This window comes from Oncorhynchus tshawytscha, linkage group LG30 (genome assembly GCF_018296145.1).
Source record: "Oncorhynchus tshawytscha isolate Ot180627B linkage group LG30, Otsh_v2.0, whole genome shotgun sequence".
NCBI classification, from domain to species: domain Eukaryota; kingdom Metazoa; phylum Chordata; class Actinopteri; order Salmoniformes; family Salmonidae; genus Oncorhynchus; species Oncorhynchus tshawytscha.
The window spans coordinates 29184513-29206341 of NC_056458.1; the positions used below are offsets into that span (position 1 = coordinate 29184513).

General features: G+C 42.8%; 1 protein-coding gene across 1 annotated transcript in view; it reads right to left on the minus strand.

The window, feature by feature from the left end:
- The window catches only part of LOC112229095 (protein turtle homolog B-like), a 188928-nt gene that overhangs the window by 83834 nt on the left and 83265 nt on the right, over positions 1 to 21829 (minus strand). Inside the window, exons 4-5 of the mRNA XM_042309595.1 lie at positions 18612 to 18763; positions 3330 to 3447 (exon numbers count right to left, since the gene is read on the minus strand). Of these exons, the coding sequence (XP_042165529.1) occupies positions 3330 to 3447; positions 18612 to 18763 (270 nt within the window). The remainder of the gene's footprint in view (positions 1 to 3329; positions 3448 to 18611; positions 18764 to 21829) is intronic.

Below are 21829 nucleotides of genomic sequence, written 5' to 3' on the forward strand. Positions count from 1 at the left end.
TGGGCTGCAATTTCTGAGGCTGTTAATTCTAATGAACGTATCCTCTTCAGTAGGAGTAACTCTGGGTCTTCCTTTCCTGTGTCGGTCCTCATGAGAGCCAGTTTCATCATAGCCTTTGATGGTTTTTGCAACTGCACTTGAAGAAACTTTCAAAGTTCTTGAAATGTTCCGGATTGACTGACCTTCATGTAATGAAGGACTGTCGTTTGCTTATTTGAGCTGTTCTTGCCATAATATGGACTTTAACCAAATAGGGCTATCTTCTGTATACCACACCTACCTTGTCACAACACAACTGATTGGCTCAAATGCATTAAGAAGGAAAGAAATTCCACAAATGAACTTTTAACAAGGCACACCTGTTAATTGAAATGCATTCCAGGTGACTACCTCATGAAGCTGGTTGAGAGAATGCCAAGAGTGTGCAAAGCTGTCATCAAGGCAGAGGGTGGCTATTTGAAGAATCTCAAATATAAAATATATTTTGATTTGTTTAACACTTTTTTGGGTTACTACATGATTCCATATGTGTTATTTCATAGTTTTGATGTCTTCATAAAGAAATAAAGAAAAACCCTTGAATGAGTAGGTGTCCAAACTTTTGACTGGTACTGCATATATTTTTTTGTATTTTACCCCCTTTTTGTCCCCAATTTTGTGAATGTTTCATGAGCTGAAATAAAAGTTCCCAGAAATGTTATAAATGCACAAAAAGCTTTTCTCATAAATGTTGTGCACAAATTTGTTTACTTCCCTGTTAGTGAGCATTTCTTTGCCAAGATAATCCATCCACCTGACAGGTGGGGCATATCAAGAAGTTGATTAAACAGCATGATCATTTTACAGGTCCACCTTGTACTGGGGACAATACAAGGCCACTCTAAAATGTGCAGCTTGGCCACTGACATGCTGGAGAAGTGTGCTCTTAACGGATGAATCCCGGTTTCAACTGTAGCAGGCCGATGGCAGACAGCGTGCATGGCGTCATCTGGGCGAGCGGTTTGCTGATGTCAACTTTATGAACAGAGTGTCCCATGGTGGCGGTGGAGTTATGGTATGGGCAGGCATAAGCTACGGACAACAAACACAATTGCATTTTATCAATGGCAATTTAAGTGCACAGAGAAACCGCGAGGAGATCCTGAGGCCCATTGTCATGCCATTCATCCGCCTCCATCACCTCATGTTTCAGCATGATAATGCACAGCCACATGTCGAAAGATCTGTACACAATTACTGGAAGCAGAAAATGTCCCAGTTCTTCCATAGCCTGCATACTCACCAGACATGCCACCCATTGAGCATGTTTGGGATGCTCGGATTGACGTGTACGACAGCGTGTTCCAGTTCCCGCCAATATCCAGCAACTTCGGCACCGCCATTGTAGAGGAGTGGGACAACATTCAGCAGGCCACAATCAGCCTGATCAACTGCATGAGGCAAATGGTGGTCACACCAGATACTGACTGGTTTTCTGATCCACTCTCCTACCTTTTTGTTGGTATCTGCGACCCACAGATGCATATCTGTATTCCCAGTCATGTGAAATCCATAGATTACGGTCTGATACGTTTATTTAAATTGACTGATTTCCTTATATGAACTATAACTCAGTAAAATCTTTATTGTTGCATGTTGCGTTTTTAGTTTTGTTAAGTGTAATAACCTTACCATGCTCAAAGGAATATTCAATGTCTGATGTTTTTATTTCCCATCTAACAATAGGTGCCTTCTTTGCGAGGCATTCGAAAACCTCTGTAAAGAATCAGTGTGTAGCGGGTCGGACAAAGTCAGGCGCAGGACACAGAAATGAAATAAACCAACAATACATCCCCCACTGGGAAACACACCAGCTCACAGAAGTACTGACCACTTCACAACGAATAAACACGCACAACAACCATGGGGAAAACAGAGGTGAAATAATGAACATGTAATTGGGGATTTGAAACCAGGTGTGAAAAACAAAGACAAAACAAAAGGAAAAGGAAAACTGGATCGGCAATGGCTAGAAGCCCGGTGACGTCGACCGCCGAACGCTGCCCGAGCAAGGAGAGGGACCGACTTCGGCGGAAGTCGTGACAACCTACCTGGTCTTTGTGGTTGAATCTGTTGGAAATTCACTGCTTGACTGAAGGACCTTAGTAATTGTACGTGTGTGGTAGAGAGATGAGGTAGTCATTCAAAAATCATGTTAAACACTATTATTGCACACAGAGTGTGTCCATGCTACTTATGTGTCTTGTTTAGCACATTTTTACTCCTGAACTTATTTAGGATTCCCATAACAAAGGCATTGAATACTTATTGACCCAAACATTTCAGCTTTACATTTTTTATTAATTTGCAAACATTTCTAAAAACATAATTCCCCTTTGACATTATGGGGTATTGTGTGTAGGCCAGTGACACAAAATCTCAATGTAATCCATTATACATTCAGGCTGAACACAACACAAAGTCAAGGGGTGTGAATAGTTTCTGAAGGCACTAAGTGGAATAGTGGAGTGAGAAAAGAGGGAAAGATGGCCTATGATATCTTATCAGTAATTTCAGCTCATTTTATCTGCCGTGTGCGTACACACAAACATACTCAGCACACACAAACATACATTTGAGTAATTTAGCAGATGCAAAGCTGAGCTGATTGCAGAGTCCATAATACAAAGCCCACACACACCCACACAATCCATCCTCCTCCTTAAGCCAGCTTGGTGATTTTGGCTGGCAGCCTTATATGGTAGTTCTGATCCAGAGCCCAGTGCCTGAGCCTCTAACAGGGGAAGGATTCTTATCTGCAAACCCACTGTGTGTGGGTGTGTATGGGTGTGTGGGTGTGTATGGGTGCGTGTGTGTGTATGGGTGTGTATAGTAGGGGCACAACTGGAAACGCTGCCTGCTGCAGATTTGCTTAGTTGATCTGGTGGCGATCGGATTCAGTGGCTTTCCAACAGGGACACCGAATTAGCATAATCCCTATCCCCAGAGTCATTTGCCAATCAAAAGCCACCACCTTTAAAACATGCATCATCAGACAGACAGACAGACAGACAGCTTATTAAAGCCTTGATCCTAAGACATGCTCCATATGGCAGCCAATTAGCTCCTGTAGTGGTAGACCACACACACTTACACGTCTTCCTGCACATGCACATACGTACACCTGTCCACTGACACATATACCCAGCAGAGAACGAACACAAAGACACACATACTGTACATGTCGACTGATATAGACACCTGCCCACTGCGGCACGTAGGTATACATGCACTTACTTACATCCACACACAGACACAAACACACAGACGTTGAGTTGTGGTGAGGCTACCTTGGACAAGCAGGCGTGTGGTGTGGACAACCTCCCCCTGGATGCTGTAGGCTCGGCAGGTGTACGCCCCTCTGTCCTCGCGGCTGACCAACAGCACCGTCAGACTCCCATCAGAAACCTGGGGAGGGAGAGGACACCATAAAATAATTATTACTGATTGAATACTGTACTTTCTGATTTTACTTCCTGGCATAGGGTACCATCAATATGGCCACTGGTCCACTAATCAGGGAACATTGACTTAAATAGGGATTGACATTGGACACTCACATTCCCTTCCATATTTTGGATCACTATCTGTACAACAATAAAGCACTGCAATTGGCACTAAATAACACCCATGTTACAAAATACAAAAGCCCATGTTATGTTGTAGGTTAGCCTGTGTTGGGTTGGTGTGGGCCTGGTGTGGTCTAGCCTGTGTTGGGTTGGTGTGGTCTAGCCTGTGTTGGGTTGGTGTGGGCTTGGTGTGGTCTAGCCTGTGTTGGGGTGGTGTGGGCTTGGTGTGGTCTAGCCTGTGTTGGGTTGGTGTGGGCTTGGTGTGGTCTAGCCTGTGTTGGGTTGGTGTGGGCTTGGTGTGTGCTAGCTTGTGTTGGGCTGGTGTGGGATTGGTGTGGGCTAGCCTGTGTTGGGCTGGTGTGGGATTGGTGTGGGCTAGCCTGTGTTGGGCTGGTGTGGGATTGGTGTGGGCTAGCTTGTGTTGGGCTGGTGTGGGATTGGTGGGGGCTAGCCTGTGTTGGGCTGGTGTGGGATTGGTGTGGGCTAGCCTGTGTTGGGCTGGTGTGGGATTGGTGGGGGCTAGCCTGTGTTGGGCTGGTGTGGGATTGGTGGGGGCTATCCTGTGTTGGGCTGGTGTGGGATTGGTGGGGGCTAGCCTGTGTTGGGCTGATGTGGGATTGGTGGGGGCTAGCCCATATTGGGCTGGTGTGGGCTAGCCTGTGTTGGGCTGGTGTGGGCTAGCCTGTGATGGGCTGGTGTGGGCTAGCCTGTGATGGGCTGGTGTGGGCTAGCCCGTTCCCACCGAATACTCAAATTGGGCCAATGGGGTCATGTTTGCTGGGAATAACCACTGGACCAGGCATTTAACCAGTTGTATCATTACATCATATAATACATCATTTCTTATGAGTGTAACTATTAGTGTTATCGTTTTATATGTATACATGTATGTTCATGCATGTACCAATTAGCACTACTCACCTAGCCCCTTGTGGGATAAATAGAGCAGAACTGACACTTACAGCCTATAACATAAAGACTGTAAATTACACACTACTCAAGCACTACATAAACCGCGGCTGCCACATAGTGCTGTCACTCTGAGAAATGAATAATCTCTCTCTCATTTCCCAGAGTACAGGATGGGACACGACTTGTTGTCCGACAAGAAACCATTTTTAAGAGATCAAGTCACACTACACTACTTCCATAGTGGTGCAACACACATCCTGAGCAGAAAGCTAACTTTGTCAATCTCACTGTAGCCATTTATTAATTACTTTTGACAAATTCCTAAATCATTCCATAGTTATTTATGTTGTAGTTGTAAATGAGAACTTGTTCTCAACTAGCCTACCTGGTTAATAAATAAAGGTGAAATATATATATTTTTTTAAAGTTATGTACAGACAGTGGTTTTTACAAAGCCATTTACTCAATAGAGCCAGAGTCATTGATTCTAATATTCTCCCCCTCAAATCTAACGGACCAATTAAAGGCCAAGTACAGTGGTCTTGATATCCATATGAAATAATTTATAGATAACATTAATAGTTCACCCAGATAATAGGAAAAGTTTACCCACATGTGTTACTGTACATGTGGTAGACGTGTTACTGTACATGTGGCACACGTGTTACTGTACATGTGGCACACGTTACTGTACATGTGGCACATGTGTTACTGTACATGTGGTAGACGTGTTACTGTACATGTGGTATATGTGTTACTGTACATGTGATTAGAGGTCGACCGATTATGATTTTTCAACGCCGATACCGATAGATACTGATTATTGGAGGACTAAAAAAGCCGATACCGATTAATCGGCCATTTAAAAACAATTTTTTTATTTGTAATAATGACAATTACAACAATACTGAGTGAACACTTATTTTAATATAATACATCAATAAAATCAATTTAGCCTCAAGTAAATAATGAAACATGTTCAATTTGGTTTAAACAATGCAAAAACAAAGTGTTGGAGAAGAAAGTCAAAGTGCAATATGTGCTATGTAAGAAAGCTAACGTTTCAGTTCCTTGCTCAGAACATGAGAACATATGAAAGCTGGTGGTTCCTTTTAACATGAGTCCTCAATATTCCCAGGTAAGAAGTTTTAGGTTGTAGTTATTATAGGAATTATAGGACTATTTCCCTCTATACCATTTGTATTTCATTAACCTTTGACTATTGGATGTTCTTATAGTATTGCTAGTGTAACAGTATAGCTTCCGTCCCTCTCCTGACTCCTCCCTGGGCCCGAACCAGCAACACAACAACAATTAGCACACTCTAATTAGCTGGCCATTTCACTTCGGTTACACCAGCCTCATCTCGGGAGTTAATAGGCTTGAAGTTATAAACAGCGCAATGCTTGACGCACAACGAAGAGCTGCTGGCAAAACGCACAAAAGTGCTGTTTGAATGAATGTTTACGCGCCTGCTTCTGCCTACCACCACTCAGTCAGATACTTGTATGCTTGTATGCTCAGTCAGATTATATGCAACGCAGGACACGCTAGATAATATCTAGTAACATCAACCATGTGTAGTGATTATGATTGATTGTTTTTTATAAGATAAGTTTAATGCTAGCTAGCAACTTACCTTGGCTTACTGCATTCGTGTAACAGGCAGTCTCCTTGTGGAGTGCAACGAGAGAGAGGCAGGTCGTTATTGCATTGGACTAGTTAACTGTAAGGTTGCAAGATTGAATCCCCCGAGCTGACAAGGTGAAACTCTGTCGTTCTGCCCCTGAACAAGGCAGTTAACCCACCGTTCCTAGGCCGTCATTGAAAATAAGAATGTGTTCTTAACTGACTTGCCTAGTTAAATAAAGGCATACATTTCTTTAAAATAAATAAATATCGGCAAATCATCGCCCAAAAATACAGATTTCCGCTTGTTATGAAAACTTGAAATCGGCCCTAATTAATTGGCCATTCCGATTAATCGGTCGACCTCTACATGTGGCACATGTGTTACTGTACATGTGATACATGTGTTACTGTACATGTGATACTTGTGGTATAGGGAGACCAGGTCGACAGACGTAGTAGTAAGTGAGATGTGGTGTGTGTGTGTATGTCTGCATGTGTATGTGTGCTTGAGTGAGAGTGTGTGCTTCCCACGCAACCGTCACCTTTAGTTTCCACAAAAGACTAACAGTACTTTCAACAACCAATCAACCACCTGTTACCCAAAGAAAAAGCGGGCCATATGACATCACCATCTTACATTACTAAAAGAAATACAGAAATAATGAATATATTTATATGGAGAGAACACACTCCACTACCACCCTTCTTCAATGCATAATGTGACAGAGGTGTACCATAAGCTTAGCCAGAAATCCTCTGAGAACGCGCACAGATTGGCGGGGACTATGGACTCAGCAAACATTAGTCAGACTAAAAGCCGTACAGTATAATTGCCGTAATTTAATGGAGGGTTTAAAAAAAGACAACACAACAATAACAAAAATGAATGTTTAACACACCAAATGCCTCGTGAGAAAATGAGGACAGACAACAAACAGATTTAAGTGAACTTTTTTTTTCTTCTGGTAAAAAGGGTGAAATTAACTCATAAGATTTGTTTTTGTTTTTCTGGTTTAAACAGATAAACAAATTGATAGGATTAGAATTTTTCCAGTAAAATCGGGGAGAATAGTCAAGACCCCTTAAATTGATATTTTCTTAAACAGCCTGTCTACTGTTTATAAATACTGTTCTGTCCATAACTGTCCGCTGCACTATTCAACAGAACAACTACGTATCTCCTTAAGCACTACAGTGCCTTGCAGTGTCTTCACATTTTATTGTATTACAGTGGGATTAAAATGGATTTAATTGTAATTTTGTCAACAATCTACATAAAATACTCTGTTTATGTCAAAGTGGAAGAAAAATAATGTTTAATATAAATATAATTAAATAATATAGTCTTTGCATAAGTATTCAGCCACTTTATTTAGGCAAGCCTCAATGAGTTAGGAGTAAAATGTGGTTGAACAAATCACATAATAACTTACATTGGCTCACTCTGTGTCACAATCGTAATAAGGAGTAGACCAAGATGCAGCGTGGTATGTTTCCATCCTTTATTTTGGAATAGAAAACTTCAAAGAACAAAAACAACAAAACTAACAAACGAACCGTGAAGCTAGAATAATGCTCACAGGCAACTATACATAGGCAAGATCCCACAAAGCACAATGGGAAAATGGCTACCTAAATTTGATCCCCAATAAGAGACAATGATAAACAGCTGCCTCTGATTAGGAACCATACTAGGCCAAAATAGAAATATAATTCACCTAGATAACCAACCCGTAAATCACAGAGTGTGACACTCTGTGAAATAATAGGCATTGGGATGATTTTTTTATGACAAACCCTTCCTCTTTCCCCCATAGATACATACAGTAGGGGCAATACCAAAATAATGTCAGTGATCTAATGATTCTGTCTCTTCGTAGCAACGTCTGCAGAGGTGAGATGGTTGTATTCCCCATATAAGGTGCCCTCGGAAAGTATTCCGACCCCTTCACTTTTTCGATATTTTGTTACATTATAGCCTAATTCTAAAATGGATTAAATAGTATTTTTCCCCTCATCAATCTACACACAATACCCCATAATGACACAGCAAAGACATTTGTGGGAAGGCATTTTTCCAGATTTCTTAAAAATAAAAAACAGAAATATAACATTTACATAAATATTCAGACCCTTTACTCAGTACTTTGTTGAAGGACCTTTGGCAGAGATTACAGCCTCGAGTCTTCTTGGTTATGACACTACATGCTTGGCACACCTGTATTTGGGGAGTTCCTCCCATTCTTTTCTGCTGATCCTCTCAAGCTCTGCCAGGTTGGATCTCCAGAGATTTTCGAATCAGGTTCAAGTCCGGGCTCTGGCTGGGCCAATTGAAGGACATTCATAGACTTGTCCCGAAGCCAATCCTGCTTTGTCTTGACTGTGTGCTTAGGGTAGTTGTCCTGTTGAAAGGTGAACCTTTGGCCCAGTCTGAGGTCCTGAGCACTCTGGAGCAGGTTTTCATCAAGGATCTCTTTGTACTTTGTTCCGTTCATATTTCCCTCGATCCTGACTCGTCTCCCAGTCCCTGTCGCTGAAAAACATCCCCACAGCATGATGCTGCCACCACCATGCTTCAGAACTTTGAAAGTTTCTTCATGTGCAGTTGAAAAAACCATCAAGCACTATGATGAAACTGGTTCTCATGAGGGCCGCCACAGGAAAGGATACGTTAACTGCACCTCAGATTGCAGCCCAAATGTTTTTTGTTTTACCTTTACTTAACTAGGGAAGTCCGTTAAGAACAAATTCTTATTTTCAACAACAGCCTAGGAACAGTGGGTTAACTGCCTTGTTCAGGGGCAGAATGACAGATTTTTACCTTGTCAGCTCAGGGACTCGATCTTGCAACCGAAACGCTCTAACCACTAGGCTACCTGCCGCCCCAAGTAACAGACACATCTGAACATCAACTGTTCAGAGGAGACTGTGTGTATCATGCCTTCATGGTCAAATTACTGCAAAGGAACCACGACTAAAGGACACCAATAATAAGAAGAGACTTGCTTGGGCCAAGAAACACAAGCAATGGACACCGATGGAGTCCAAATTTGAGATTTTTGGTTCCAACCTCTGTGTCTTTGTAAGATACAGAGTAGGTGAACGGATGATCTCCACATGTGTAGTTGCCACCGTGAAGCATGAAGGAGGAGGTGTGATGGTGTGGGGGCAATTTTCTGGTGACACTGTCAGTGATTAATTTAGAATTCAAGGCACACTTAACCAGCATGGCTACCAGAGCATTCTGCAGTGATACACCATCCCATCTGGTTTGCGCTGAGTGGGACTATCATTTGTTTTCAACAGGACAATGACCCAACACACCTCCAGGTTGTGAAAAGGCTATTTGACCAAAAAGGAGACTGGTGGAGTGCTGCATCAGATGATGCCTCCACAATCATCCGACCTCAACCCAATTGAGATGGTTTGGGATGAGTTGGACCGCAGAGTGAAGGAAAAGAAGCTAACAAGTGTTCAGAATATTTGGGAAGTCCTTCAAGACTGTTGGAATAGCATTCCAGGTGAAGCTGCTTTAGAGAATGCTAAGATTGTGCAAAGCTATCATCAAGGCAATGGGTGGCTACATTGAAGAATCTAAAATATATCTAGACTTTTTTAAGACTTTTTTGGTTACTACATGATTCCATATGCATTATTTCACATTATTTAACAATGTAGAAAATAGTAAAAATAAAGAAAAACCCTTGAATGAGTAGGTGTGTCCAAACTTCTGACTGTAAAGTATTATTATGTTACAGCCTTATTCTAAAACTGATTAAATTGTTTTTTTCCCCCTCATCAATCTACACCCAATACCCCATAACGAAAAAGCAAAAACAAGTTTTTAGAAAATTTGGCTAATTTATTCAACAACAAAAAAACTGAAATATGACATTTACATAAGTATTCAGACCCTTTACTCAGTAATTTGTTGAAGCATCTTTGGTAGCGATTAAAGCATCAAGTCTTCTTTGGGGAGTTGGCATTCAGGCCAAAGAGTTCCATCGTGGTTTCATCAGACCAGAGAATCTTGTTTCTCATGGTCTGAGAGTCTTTAGGTGCCTTTTAGCAAACTCCAAGTGGGCTGTCATGTGCCTTTTACTGAGGAGTGGCTACTCTATCGTAAAGGCCTGTGTCACGAATATTACCGAAGGTGGCTCCCCTTCTTGTTCGGGTGGCGCTCGGCGGTCAGTCGTCGCCGGTCTACTAGCTGCCACTGATCCTTTGTTCTGTGTTCGTTTGGTTTTGTCTAATTGGTTTCACCCGTTCATTGTTTGGTTGTTAGGGTGGGGTTATGTAAGTTCATTTGGCCCGCTTCTGTTTGTGCGGGCTTGTTCTTCTGTATTTGTGAGAGGTGTTAGTGTTTTGTTGGGTTTTCTCGCTGTCCTAGTATTTCACAATAGGGTACTATTTTGTTTTATAGTTACACCTGTGTTGGGTATACTATTTGGTTCCTGTGATTTTTTGGACATTAATGCGTGTTTTTTCCCGCATCCTTTGCTCTCTGCGCCTGACTCCACACCCATTCACTCATTGAGCGTTACAGCCTGATTGGTGGAGTGATGCAGAGATGGTTGTCCTTCTGGAAGGTTCTCCCATCTCCACAGAGGAACTCTAAAGCTCTGTCAAAGTGACCATCGGGTTCTTGGTCACTTCCCTGACCAAGGCCCTTCACCAATTTCTCAGTTTGGCCAGCTCTAGGAAGAGTCTTGGTGGTTCAACTGAAATGTGTCTTCCTCACTTAACCCAAGCCCTCTGAATCATAGCGGTACGGGGGGTTGCCTTAATCAAAGTCTTTGATCAAAGTCTTTGGGGAACAGTGGGTTAATTGCCTTGCTCAGGTGCAGAATGACAGATTTATTTATTTATTTTACCTTTATTTAACTAGGCAAGTCAGTTAAGAACAAATTCTTATTTTCAATGACGGCCTAGGAACAGATACAAGGACAAAGAGGGAAATAAAGGCCATATTACCTACGCCTCAACAGCCCTTCTCTCTCTCTCTCTCTTTCTCTCTCTTGTGCTCTCACACACGCACACACACACACACACACACACTTTTACTCTCCTCTTTTCTCTGTGCATGTGTGTATGTGTCTCAGGGAGTGGAGATAGATAGCAGCTGAAAACAACACACAAACACATAAACAAACACACAAACACATAAACAAACACACAAACACACCCACACGAGAGCACTCCTCCACTCCTATCCCTCAAAAGTCAATGGAACAAACATGGTTGTAAGCTCTGTCAAAACCCGTGTTCATTCGTTCAGCTCTCCACCACGACATATATCTGATGTAGCGTCAAGGAGGGAAAAGTCAATTTTCTCATCATTTACACTTCAAACTACGTTAACATTCAGCGATGCTTGCTAGTGTCATGTAATTACAGTCACCCCAGGATTCCTCAATTGTTACATTTTTTGCTAAATCAACAATTCCCCACATAGTATGCGAGGGCTCACTATTTCAACCAATCACTGTACATTTACCACATAATAAAGTTCAATCAAGCCACACGTCAACAAAAGCTTTCCCTCATCAGAGCATTTTCGCGACAAATTTGACAAAATCACTGCATATTGCACCTAACCTCTGTTGCTATTCAGAAGCAAAAGGACGTGAATAGGGAAATCGCTCAAAAGCTAAGGCCCTGTAGGATCATAGACATGACTTTCTCGAGCGAAGGCCACATTTGGACGCAACATCACCTTAAAGTCGCCTGGTTAGAACTTAGTAGCGGATAACGCGTGGAGATCCCCAACACGTTTAGGGAGGCCAAAGCGAATGATCTCCGCGAACCAAGGCTGCCTGGGCCAACGGGGAGCTACTGGTGCACCAGAGCGTTGATGCATGCCGCTACTGACCACTACTGACCACTACTGGGCCATGTCCAGTAGGTTGCGAGATGCATCCAGGGCCTCATCAAAAATAGCCCCATTGGAATGGTAGGCATTGGCACTGGCACTGGCAAAAACACACTGTGTCCCATACTTTTTCAGACCCACGGCTGTACCATCCGTCCTGGATCTTCGACATAGGAACCACTCGGATTGCCTGCTTCTGGAGACGGGAGGATGTATATACCCTCAAAATGGGCGCTTAGGCCTCGGGAACAGTCAACGTGAGGATGCCACCGAAGTGTGGGGTACGCACAACAAATTGTAGCCTGTACCCTGACGTCACTGTTCACATGATCCAGGGCGACACTGCGCATGCGCGCGATTGGTCGGAGCAGACAGCGAGCCTCCAGTGAAGAGCCATCTGAATGAGCGGGACGCCAACTCATGGACTGGGAGAGATTGGTTATTTTTCCATTTCCACTACTTTTGACAATGTGTCTGAACGTGGAGAAGGGACACTTTTCATTGAAATCACCTGCAGGAGACAACATTTTTGACACCCGTGAACACTGATGAACTTAGGGGTTTATGTGCCAAGGTTTGCCTAAAGCTTGACCCATTCTGGGTACAAGGGCTCCGGTGATCAGTGACATATCTCAAGTGGCAGTACCACCTGGGGGTACTGTTGTCACAACGAGCCTCACTCGGTTTAGGTGGTAAGATGTGTTCCGGTAACCGGCTGGCACCCAGCACTTGGCCTCAGGCATTTAAAAATAGACACTGGGAAAATAACTTAATCATGGAGGTTACCCAACCGACCAGTCATAGGCACTGGTAACAAAGTGCCTTGTAGCATGGATGGGAATGGGAAAGACAGCTCTGAAAAACGGACCCCTTCGGTGGTAACAGGCAGGGGCAATTCGTAATCCAATGGAATTCCCAGGAATCACCTACAGGGCCCATAATCTATATCAATAGACACCTCATAGGGACTAGTGAGCTACAGGGAGGAATCGGCAATGGGTCACCTATGGGGAGGGGTGCCCCCTTGTGGACAGAGATTGATATACGCCTTGGACCCCGTGAACACCGTGGAGCGCAGGGTACCAGAGGGGCATTAAACATGGACAAGCTTCCAACACACGTTGTGCTTCCGTGAGACTGTATTGCCTGCATGAAGCCCGGCCACTTTATGGGCACAGAGGGCTCTGGCATTGGCTAACGTAGTAACCTGTTTGCTGTAACAAAATGTGTGGGCACTGTCGTCGTGGCAATGTTTTTGTAGATCGGCACAGCTGCTCTGGGCCTACTTCCTCATCGGAGGAGCACGGAAGCCCCTCTATCTCTACTCCCTCCAACTCAAGGAATTGAAAATAGGAATGGGGTTGCCATATGCCGGGGGAACGCTAGTAAGCTTCATTCACCGGAAGTTATGATGATAGCCGACATTAGCCAGGAGGCTCATTAGTCTAAGCTAGGCAAGCGCCACCGACTAGTAGAGGAACAATGCCAGCTGTCCCCTAGTCTCACACACAAACTGATTCAAGCGAGGGTAGCTTGAGCATGCACCGTGCCGAGACAAGCAAGACAACCAATGTGAGTATCTTTTGATTCCTTGGGGCATCGGTGCGAACCCAACCCGGCTTGTTAGCCTTCGTCGTTTAGAATGCATTAGTCATCTTACTTATTGCTATAGCCAGGCCAAGCAATTAGAAGAATAACTAATTGTTAGTGATCAGGAAACTTATGAGATCCTTATGATATCTCAATCTCTTCATTCAAAGACTCAATCATGGACACTCTTACTGACAGTTGTGGCTGCATTGCGTGATGTATTGTTGTCTTTACCTTCTTGCCCTTTGTGCTGTTCTCTGTGCCCAATAATGTTTGTACCATGTTTTGTGCTGCTACCATGTTGTGTTTTTATTTTATTTCACCTTTATTTAACCAGGTAGGGAAGTTGAGAACAAGTTCTCATTTACAACTGTGACCTGGCCAAGATAAAGCAAAGCAGTGCGACAAAAACAACTACACAGAGTTACACATAAAGAAACGTACAGTCAATAACACAAAAGAAAAATCTATGAACAGTGTATGCAAATGTAGAAGATTAGGGAGGTAAGGCAATAAATAGGCCATAGAGGTTAAATAATTACAATTTAGTATTAATACTAGAGTGATAGATGTGCAGATGATGATGTGCAAGTAGAGATACTGGGATGCAAAAGAGCAAGAGGGTAAGTAATAATATGGGGATGAGGTAGTTAGGTGGGCTATTTACAGATTGGCTGTGTACAGGTACAGTGATCGGTAAAGCTGCTCTGACAGCTGATGCTTAAAGTTAGAAAGGGAGATATAAGACTCCAGCTTCAGAGATTTTTGTCATTCGTTCCAGTCATTGGCAGCAGAAAAATGGAATGAAAGGCGGCCAAAGGAAGTGTTGGCTTTGGGGATGACCAGTGCAATATATCTGCTGGAGCGCGTGCTGCGGATGGGTGTTGCTATGGTGACCAGTGAGCTGAGATAAGGTGGGGCTTTACCTAGCAAAGACTTATAGATGACCTGGAGCCAGTGGGTTTGGCGACGGATATGTAGTGAGGGCCAGCCAACGCGAGCATACAGGTCACAGTGGTGGGTAGTTGTCACACCCTGACCATAGTTTGCTTTGTATGTTTCTATGTTTTGGTTGGTCAGGGTGTGATCTGGTTGGGCATTCTATGTTAATTGTCTAGTTTGTCTAGTTCTATGTTTGGCCTGATATGGTTCTCAATCAGAGGCAGGTGTTCGTCATTGTCTCTGATTGGGAACCATATTTAGGTAGCCTGTTTGGTGTTGGGTTTTGTGGGTGATTGTTCCTGTCTTTGTGTTTGCACCAGATAGGGCTGGTTTGAGTTCTCACATTTCATTGTTTTGTAGTTTATTCATGTATAGTTTTTCCTTTATTAAACAAACATGAATCATCATCACGCCACATTTTGGTCCGCCTCTCCTTCAACTAAAGAGAACCGTTATAGTAGTATATGGGGCTTTGGTGACAAAACGGATAGCACTGTCATAGACTACATCCAGTTTGCTGAGTAGAATGTTGGGGGCAATTTTGTAAATGACATCGCCGAAGTCAAGGATCTGTAGCATAGTTTTACGAGGGTATGTCTGGCAGCATGAGCGAAGGAGGCTTTGTTGCGAAATAGGAAGCCGATTCTAGATCTAATTTTGGATTGGAGTCTGGAAGGAGAGTTTACAGTCTAACCAGACACCTAGGTATTTCTAGTTGTCCACATATTCTAGGTCAGAACCGTAGTGAGTAGTGAGTAGTGATGCTAATCGGGCGGGACGGTGCGGGCAGCAATAGGTTGAAGAGCATGCACTTAGTGTTTGCTACCATGTTGTTGTCATGTTGTGATGCTACCATTGTGACCACCCTCCTACTCTGTGGTGCCAAATTCTCTCTTGCCTCTTGTTTTCCTTAATAGGATGTCGGTGGGCGGAGCCGGAGGGTCGTCAGCGAAATGGGACACACCTGGGCTTGGGTGTGTCCCAGGATAAATTCACCTCTTCCCCATTCATTGAGGATACTCTCTCCATGCAGACACAGATTTTGGTTGTGGCATTTTTGTGGCTGTTTACGTTGGCACCTTTCAACACCCCTCATTATCACATTTATGCACACAACCACTCACTTACACTACTGATTACTGACTACACACACCCTTGTTAATTATATTTAGTTGACTTTAGTTAAATAAATATATTTTGTTATTCCTTATCTCCACGTTGTCTCCTTTTTTGATACGCACTTTGAGCCGGTTCATGAACCATTCCTGTTCACACTGAGGTGAAGAGCGGAAATTAGTAAGGAATGAATCTGAGCCTCACACTTATCACCTGTGGAAGGCGGGACTTCCAGCGAAGCGCGGATTTCATTGGCCTTGTCATGCGTGATTGTATATCCGAAGTCATGAGAGTGCGACTCCCCCATAGTATGTTGTACCGAAGTTGGCTGACTGAAAGGTAACTGAAATCCGTTTAACCTCATTTTCACCAGCATGTCACCTGTGCAATTAGATGCGACAAAACTCTTAATCACCTTTACTCCACACACAGAAACGCATACAAGGCTCTCCCTTGCCCTCCCTTTGGCAAATCTGACCGTAACTCTATCCTCCTTATTTGTGCTTACAAGCAAGAACTCAAACAGGAATTACCAGTGACGCACTCAATACAGAAGTGGTCCGATGAAGCAGATGCTAAGTTACAGGACTGTTTCACTAGCACAGATTCATCCGATAACATTGAGGAGCTTACCACATCAGTCACCGGCTTCATTAATTAATAAGTACATTGACGACGTCGTCCACACAGTGACTGTACGTACATATCCCAACCAGAAGCCATGGATTACAGTCAACATCCGCACTGAGCTAAAAGCTAGAGCTACTGCTTTTTAAGGAGCGGGACACTAATCCGGACGCTTATAATGAATCCCGCCATGACCTCCGACGAGCCATCAAACAGGCAAAGCGCCAATACAGGACTAAGACCGAATCCTACTACGCCCACTCTGATGCTCATTGGATTTGGCAGGGCGTGCAAACTATCACATCTTACAAAGGGAAAACCAGCCGCAAGCTGCCCAGTGACACGAGCCTACCAGACGAGATAAATGTATTCTATGCTCGCTTTGAGGCAAGAAACAGTGAACCATGCATGAGAGCACCAGCTGTTCCGGACGACCGTGTGATCTTGCTCTCCATTGCCGATGTGAGTAAGACCTTTAAACAGCTTTACATTCACAAGGCTGCAGAGCCAGACGGATTACCAGGATGCGTACTCAGAGGACGTGTACCGATCATTTAGTTTGCTGTCGACAAGACAGTGGTAGGCCTGATCACTGATGACAATGAAACAGCCTATAGAGAGGCAGTGTGGTGCCAGGACAAAAAACTTTCCCTCAACATCAGCAAGACAAAGGAGCTGATTGTGGACTACAGGAAATGGAGGGCCGAGCACACCCCTATTCACATCGATGGGGCTGTAGTGTAGCGGGTCAAGAGCTTCGAGTTCCTCGGTGTCCACATCACTTAGGAATTAACATTGTCCGCACATACTAACACAGCTGCATCACCGCTTGGTATGGCAACTGCTTGGCATCCGACCGCAAGGCGGTACAGAGGGTAGTGCGTACGGCCCAATACATCAAGGACCTCTATAAAAGGCGGTGTCAGAGGAAGGCCCAAAACATTTTCAAAGACTTCTCTCTGCTATCGCACGTCTAGCGGTACCGATACACCAAGTCTGGAACCAACAGGGCCCTGAAGAGCTTCTACCCCCAAGCTAAAGAGTTAACCAAATAGATACCCGGACTATCTGCATTAACACTCTTATGCATTAACTCTTTTGACTCATCACATAAGCTGCTGCTACTGCTTATTATCTATCCTGTTGCCTTGTCACTCTCCCCCTTTCTATACAGTACATACAGTATCTACCTCAATTACCTCATACCCCTGCACATCAACTTGTTACTGGTATCCCATGTACAGTATATAGCCAAGTTATCGTTACCCATTGTGTTTTATTCCTTGTGTTATTGTTTTTCAATTATTTGTCTATTTTTCTCTCTGCATTGTTGGAAAGGCCCTGTAAGTAAGCATTTATCTGTTAGTCTACACCTGTTGTTTATGAAACGTGACAAATCAAATTTGATTTGATACTGTGAATACAAAGTCAAGGACCTCCCATGGCTATTCGGCGCTAAACTCCCTAATGCTCGAAAACGCCAGATACCATTTCTATCTGGAATTAACGCATGGCCAGTTGTAAATGGAATCGGATAGAAATTCTCCATATAACTAGCAGACTATGCAATCCAATGAATAGAGCCATGAAGTAGACAACAGAAGGAGCAGGTCAAATGTAATGTTTACCAGGAATCTATCTTCTAACATTATTCACACATATATAACGCTCCTGCACTTGCTCAACAGTTTGCATGATATAGACAATGTTGTCCTTTCTAGCTTAGTAGAACTACTTATAGACTTCTTTGGGTCATCATCACATGAATACCTAAGAGGTAGCCAGGGGCAAATTACCTGCCCTCCAGGACACCTACAGCACCTTCACTGGAAGGACAAAAAGGTCAGGACAACAACCACCTGAGTCACTGCCTGTTCACCCCGCTATCATCCAGAAGGCGATGTCAGTACAGGTGCATCAAAGCTGGGACCGAGAGACTGAAAAACAGCTTCTATCTCAAGGCCATTAGACTGTTAAATAGTCATCACTTGGCGGCTTCCACCCGGTTACGTAACCATGAACCTTAGAGGATGCTGCACCATATACATAGACTTGAAATTACTAGCCACTTTAATAATGGAACTGTAGTCACTCTAATAATGTTTACACATGTTTACATATTTTTACTTTTAGGTTGTGTGTATTGCATGCATTGTTGTGAATTGTTAGATATTACTGCCCTGTTGGAGCTAGAAACACATGCATTTCACTACACCCCCAATAACATCTGCTAAACATGTGCATGTGACAAATAAAATTTGATTTGATTTTAGGTGGGGCAAACACATGAAGTGGTGAAGTGGGGGTCCTACCTTGTACTTGATGCTGTCCTCCAGGGGCTCACCCTCCCGGAGCCAGTTGATGGAGGGCTTGGGGTTGCCGGAAGCAACGCAGCTCAGGGTGATGCTGCTGCCTTCCTTGGCCTCAACGTACAGTGGCGGCGTGTCCGTGAAACTGGGGGGAGCTGTGAAGAGGACAATATAAAATAAACGGTGAGAAAAATGTTATTGGCAAATATCAGAAGGGAAAATCTCTAATGTTCCAATGTTGTATGTGTTTTCGTGTGATATTTGTGTTTATATGTCTGTCTATGTCAATGTGTGAGGCCATAATGTGGAAAATAAAGTAGACGTATTCTGTTTCAAATGTATTAATCCAATGATCCACTACGAGAAGCTCTAGCTAGCAAACCTTAGATGTGTTGCTGGGAGAGGCGCAAAATCAAGTGAATATTTACAGACTTTGCTTGGACAATGTAATCATTACCACATACAAGTAATGAATACAATGCAGTAGTGTTTTATGATCTTTTTACTGTATATGTGTATGTACTGTATTATGTGAGTAAGCTTCAACGAACATTTCCAATGTATATATTACTGTTAATACCTGCAAATGGCAAATAAACTACTTGAAATTGAAGTTTGGACCAAAATATGACCTGTGTTTAACCGAATAGCCCAAACCCTGGTAAAGTTTTATATTAACGTTCAGTAATAAACCGTTTATAAAGGCATATACAAACAGTTTGTGCACCATTTATTAATCATTACTCCCACAAGGATCCCAATTTCAAACTCTTATAAAAAATATGTGATCTTATACAATTTCTTGCCATAGCCTTCTGTGACTTTAAATAATATTTCTCTCAAAGCTGTGTTTCCAGAAAAATGTGTCCGGAGACTCCATCAGATTAGTCTAAAATCCTAAATTAATCAGGAATAACCATGGTCAGCTATACCATAAGGACCCCTTATTCATGTCTTCACTACATGTAGTAGTAGTAGACCCTTTCTGCAGTCAAATGACAAAATCGCCCTCTAGTGGCCTCGGGTGGCCTCGGGTGGAATGTAGTTAATAATTCATAAATATAGTTTTTTTTAGACCTGCAAAAAATCTGGTGTTTATATGTCAAACAGTTTTGTTATATTTCAGTCTGCTGTGAGCTACAGTACCAATCAAAAGTTTGGACACACCTACTCCTTCTAGGGTTTTTCTTTATTTTGACTATTTTCTATATTGTAGAATAATAGTGAAGACATCAAAACTATAACACATATGGAATCATGTAATAACCAAAAAAGTGTTAAACATTTTAGTTTTGAGATTCTTAAAAGCACCCACCCTTTGCCTTGATGACAGCTTTGCACACATGTTTTGTTGTTGTCAGAAAATAGAATGTGACATTTGAAAGATACAGTTTTTGTCTTTTTGGAAATTGAACTCAAATCATACTGCTGGCAATGTCATAAGAACACCCCACCCCCCCTCCCCCCCAAATCATGTGTGGTGGTCATATTCATAGAGTATGCAATGTAGGTCAAGGAAAGTGTACACATTATTTGTATGCATCCTACACATGTGCCTTTGATCTAGCTCATCGTTTACAATAGGAAAAGTGAATGGGAAAAGAGGTTTGAAGTTTCCTCACCTGTCTGAGTCCTTTTGGAACAGTAATTAGTGACATTTTATATCAGTAATTGGTGACATTTTATTTCAGATATTCAAATCTCATATTCCCCAACATGGGGACAATTTGGGGACAATTCGGGGAAAAGTTGAGATAGTCCCATTTTTCAAGAATCCCTGATTTATTGGAAAATGTTAGATATATTTCCATAAACATTCTGTGTTATGTGCTTATTCTTTTATCATTGATATGATCTAGGTCATTTTCAGAGCTAAGATGCATCAGGTACTGCTGGAATGTCTACGAATGTCATGCTCATCTTATGAGAAATTACACTAGTTACTCAAAACCTTTATAAAGTATTTATAAAGTATAAACAGCACTCATGGTTTATAAATGTAGGAGTAATGATTAATACATGACCATCACACTACTTACAGTTGAAGTCGGAAGTTTACATACACCTTAGCCAAATACATTTAAACTCAGTTTTTCAAAACTCCTGACATTTAATCCTTGTACAAATTCCCTGTCTTATGTCAGTTAGGATCACCACTTCATTTGAAGAATGTGAAATGTCAGAATAATAGTAGAGAGCATGATTTATTTCAGCTTTTATTTCTTTCATCACATTCCCAGTGGGTCAGAAGTTGACATACACTCAATTAGTATTTGGTAGCACTGCCTTTAAATTGTTTAACTTGGGTCAAACGTTTTGGGTAGCCTTCGTCAAGCTTCGCACAATAAGTTGGGTGAATGTTGGCCCATTCCTCCTGACAGAGCTGGAGTAACTGAGTCAGGTTTGTAGGCCTCCTTGCTTGCACACGCTTTTTCAGTTCTGCCCACACATTTTCTATGGGATTGAGGTCAGGGCTTTGTGATGGCCACTCCAATACCTTGACGTTGTTGTAAATAAGCCATTATACCATTATAGCCTATACCTTCACTTTGTTATCCTTAAGCCATTTTGTCACAACTTTGGAAGTATGCTTGGGGTCATTGTCCATTTGGAAGACCCATTTGCTACCAAGCTTTAACTTCCTGACTGATGTCTTGAGATGTTGCTTCAATATATCCACATACTTTTCTTCCCTCCTGATGCCATCTGTTTTGTGATGTGCACCAGTCCCTCCTGCAAAGCACCCCCACAACATGATGCTGCCACCCCTGTGCTTCACGGTTGGGATGGTGTTCTTCAGATTGCAAGCGTCCCCCATTTTCCTCCAAACATAACGATGGTCATTATGGCCAAACAGTTACATTTTTGTTTCATCAGACCAGAGGACATTTCTCCATGTGCAGTTGCAAACCGTAGTCTGGCTTTTTTATGGCTGTTTTGGAGCAGTGGCTTCTTCCTTGCTGAGCGGCCTTTTAGGTTATGTCGATATCGGACTTGTTTTACTGTGGATATAGATACTTTTGTACCTGTTTCCTCCAGCATCTTCATAAGGTCCTTTGCTGTTGTTCTGGGATTGATTTGCACTTTTCGCACCAAAGTACGTTCATCTCTAGGAGACAGAATGCTTCTCCTTCCTGAGCTGTATGACGGCTGTGTGGCCCCATGGTGTTTATACTTGCATACTATTGTTTGTACAGATGAACGTGGTACCTTCAGGCGTT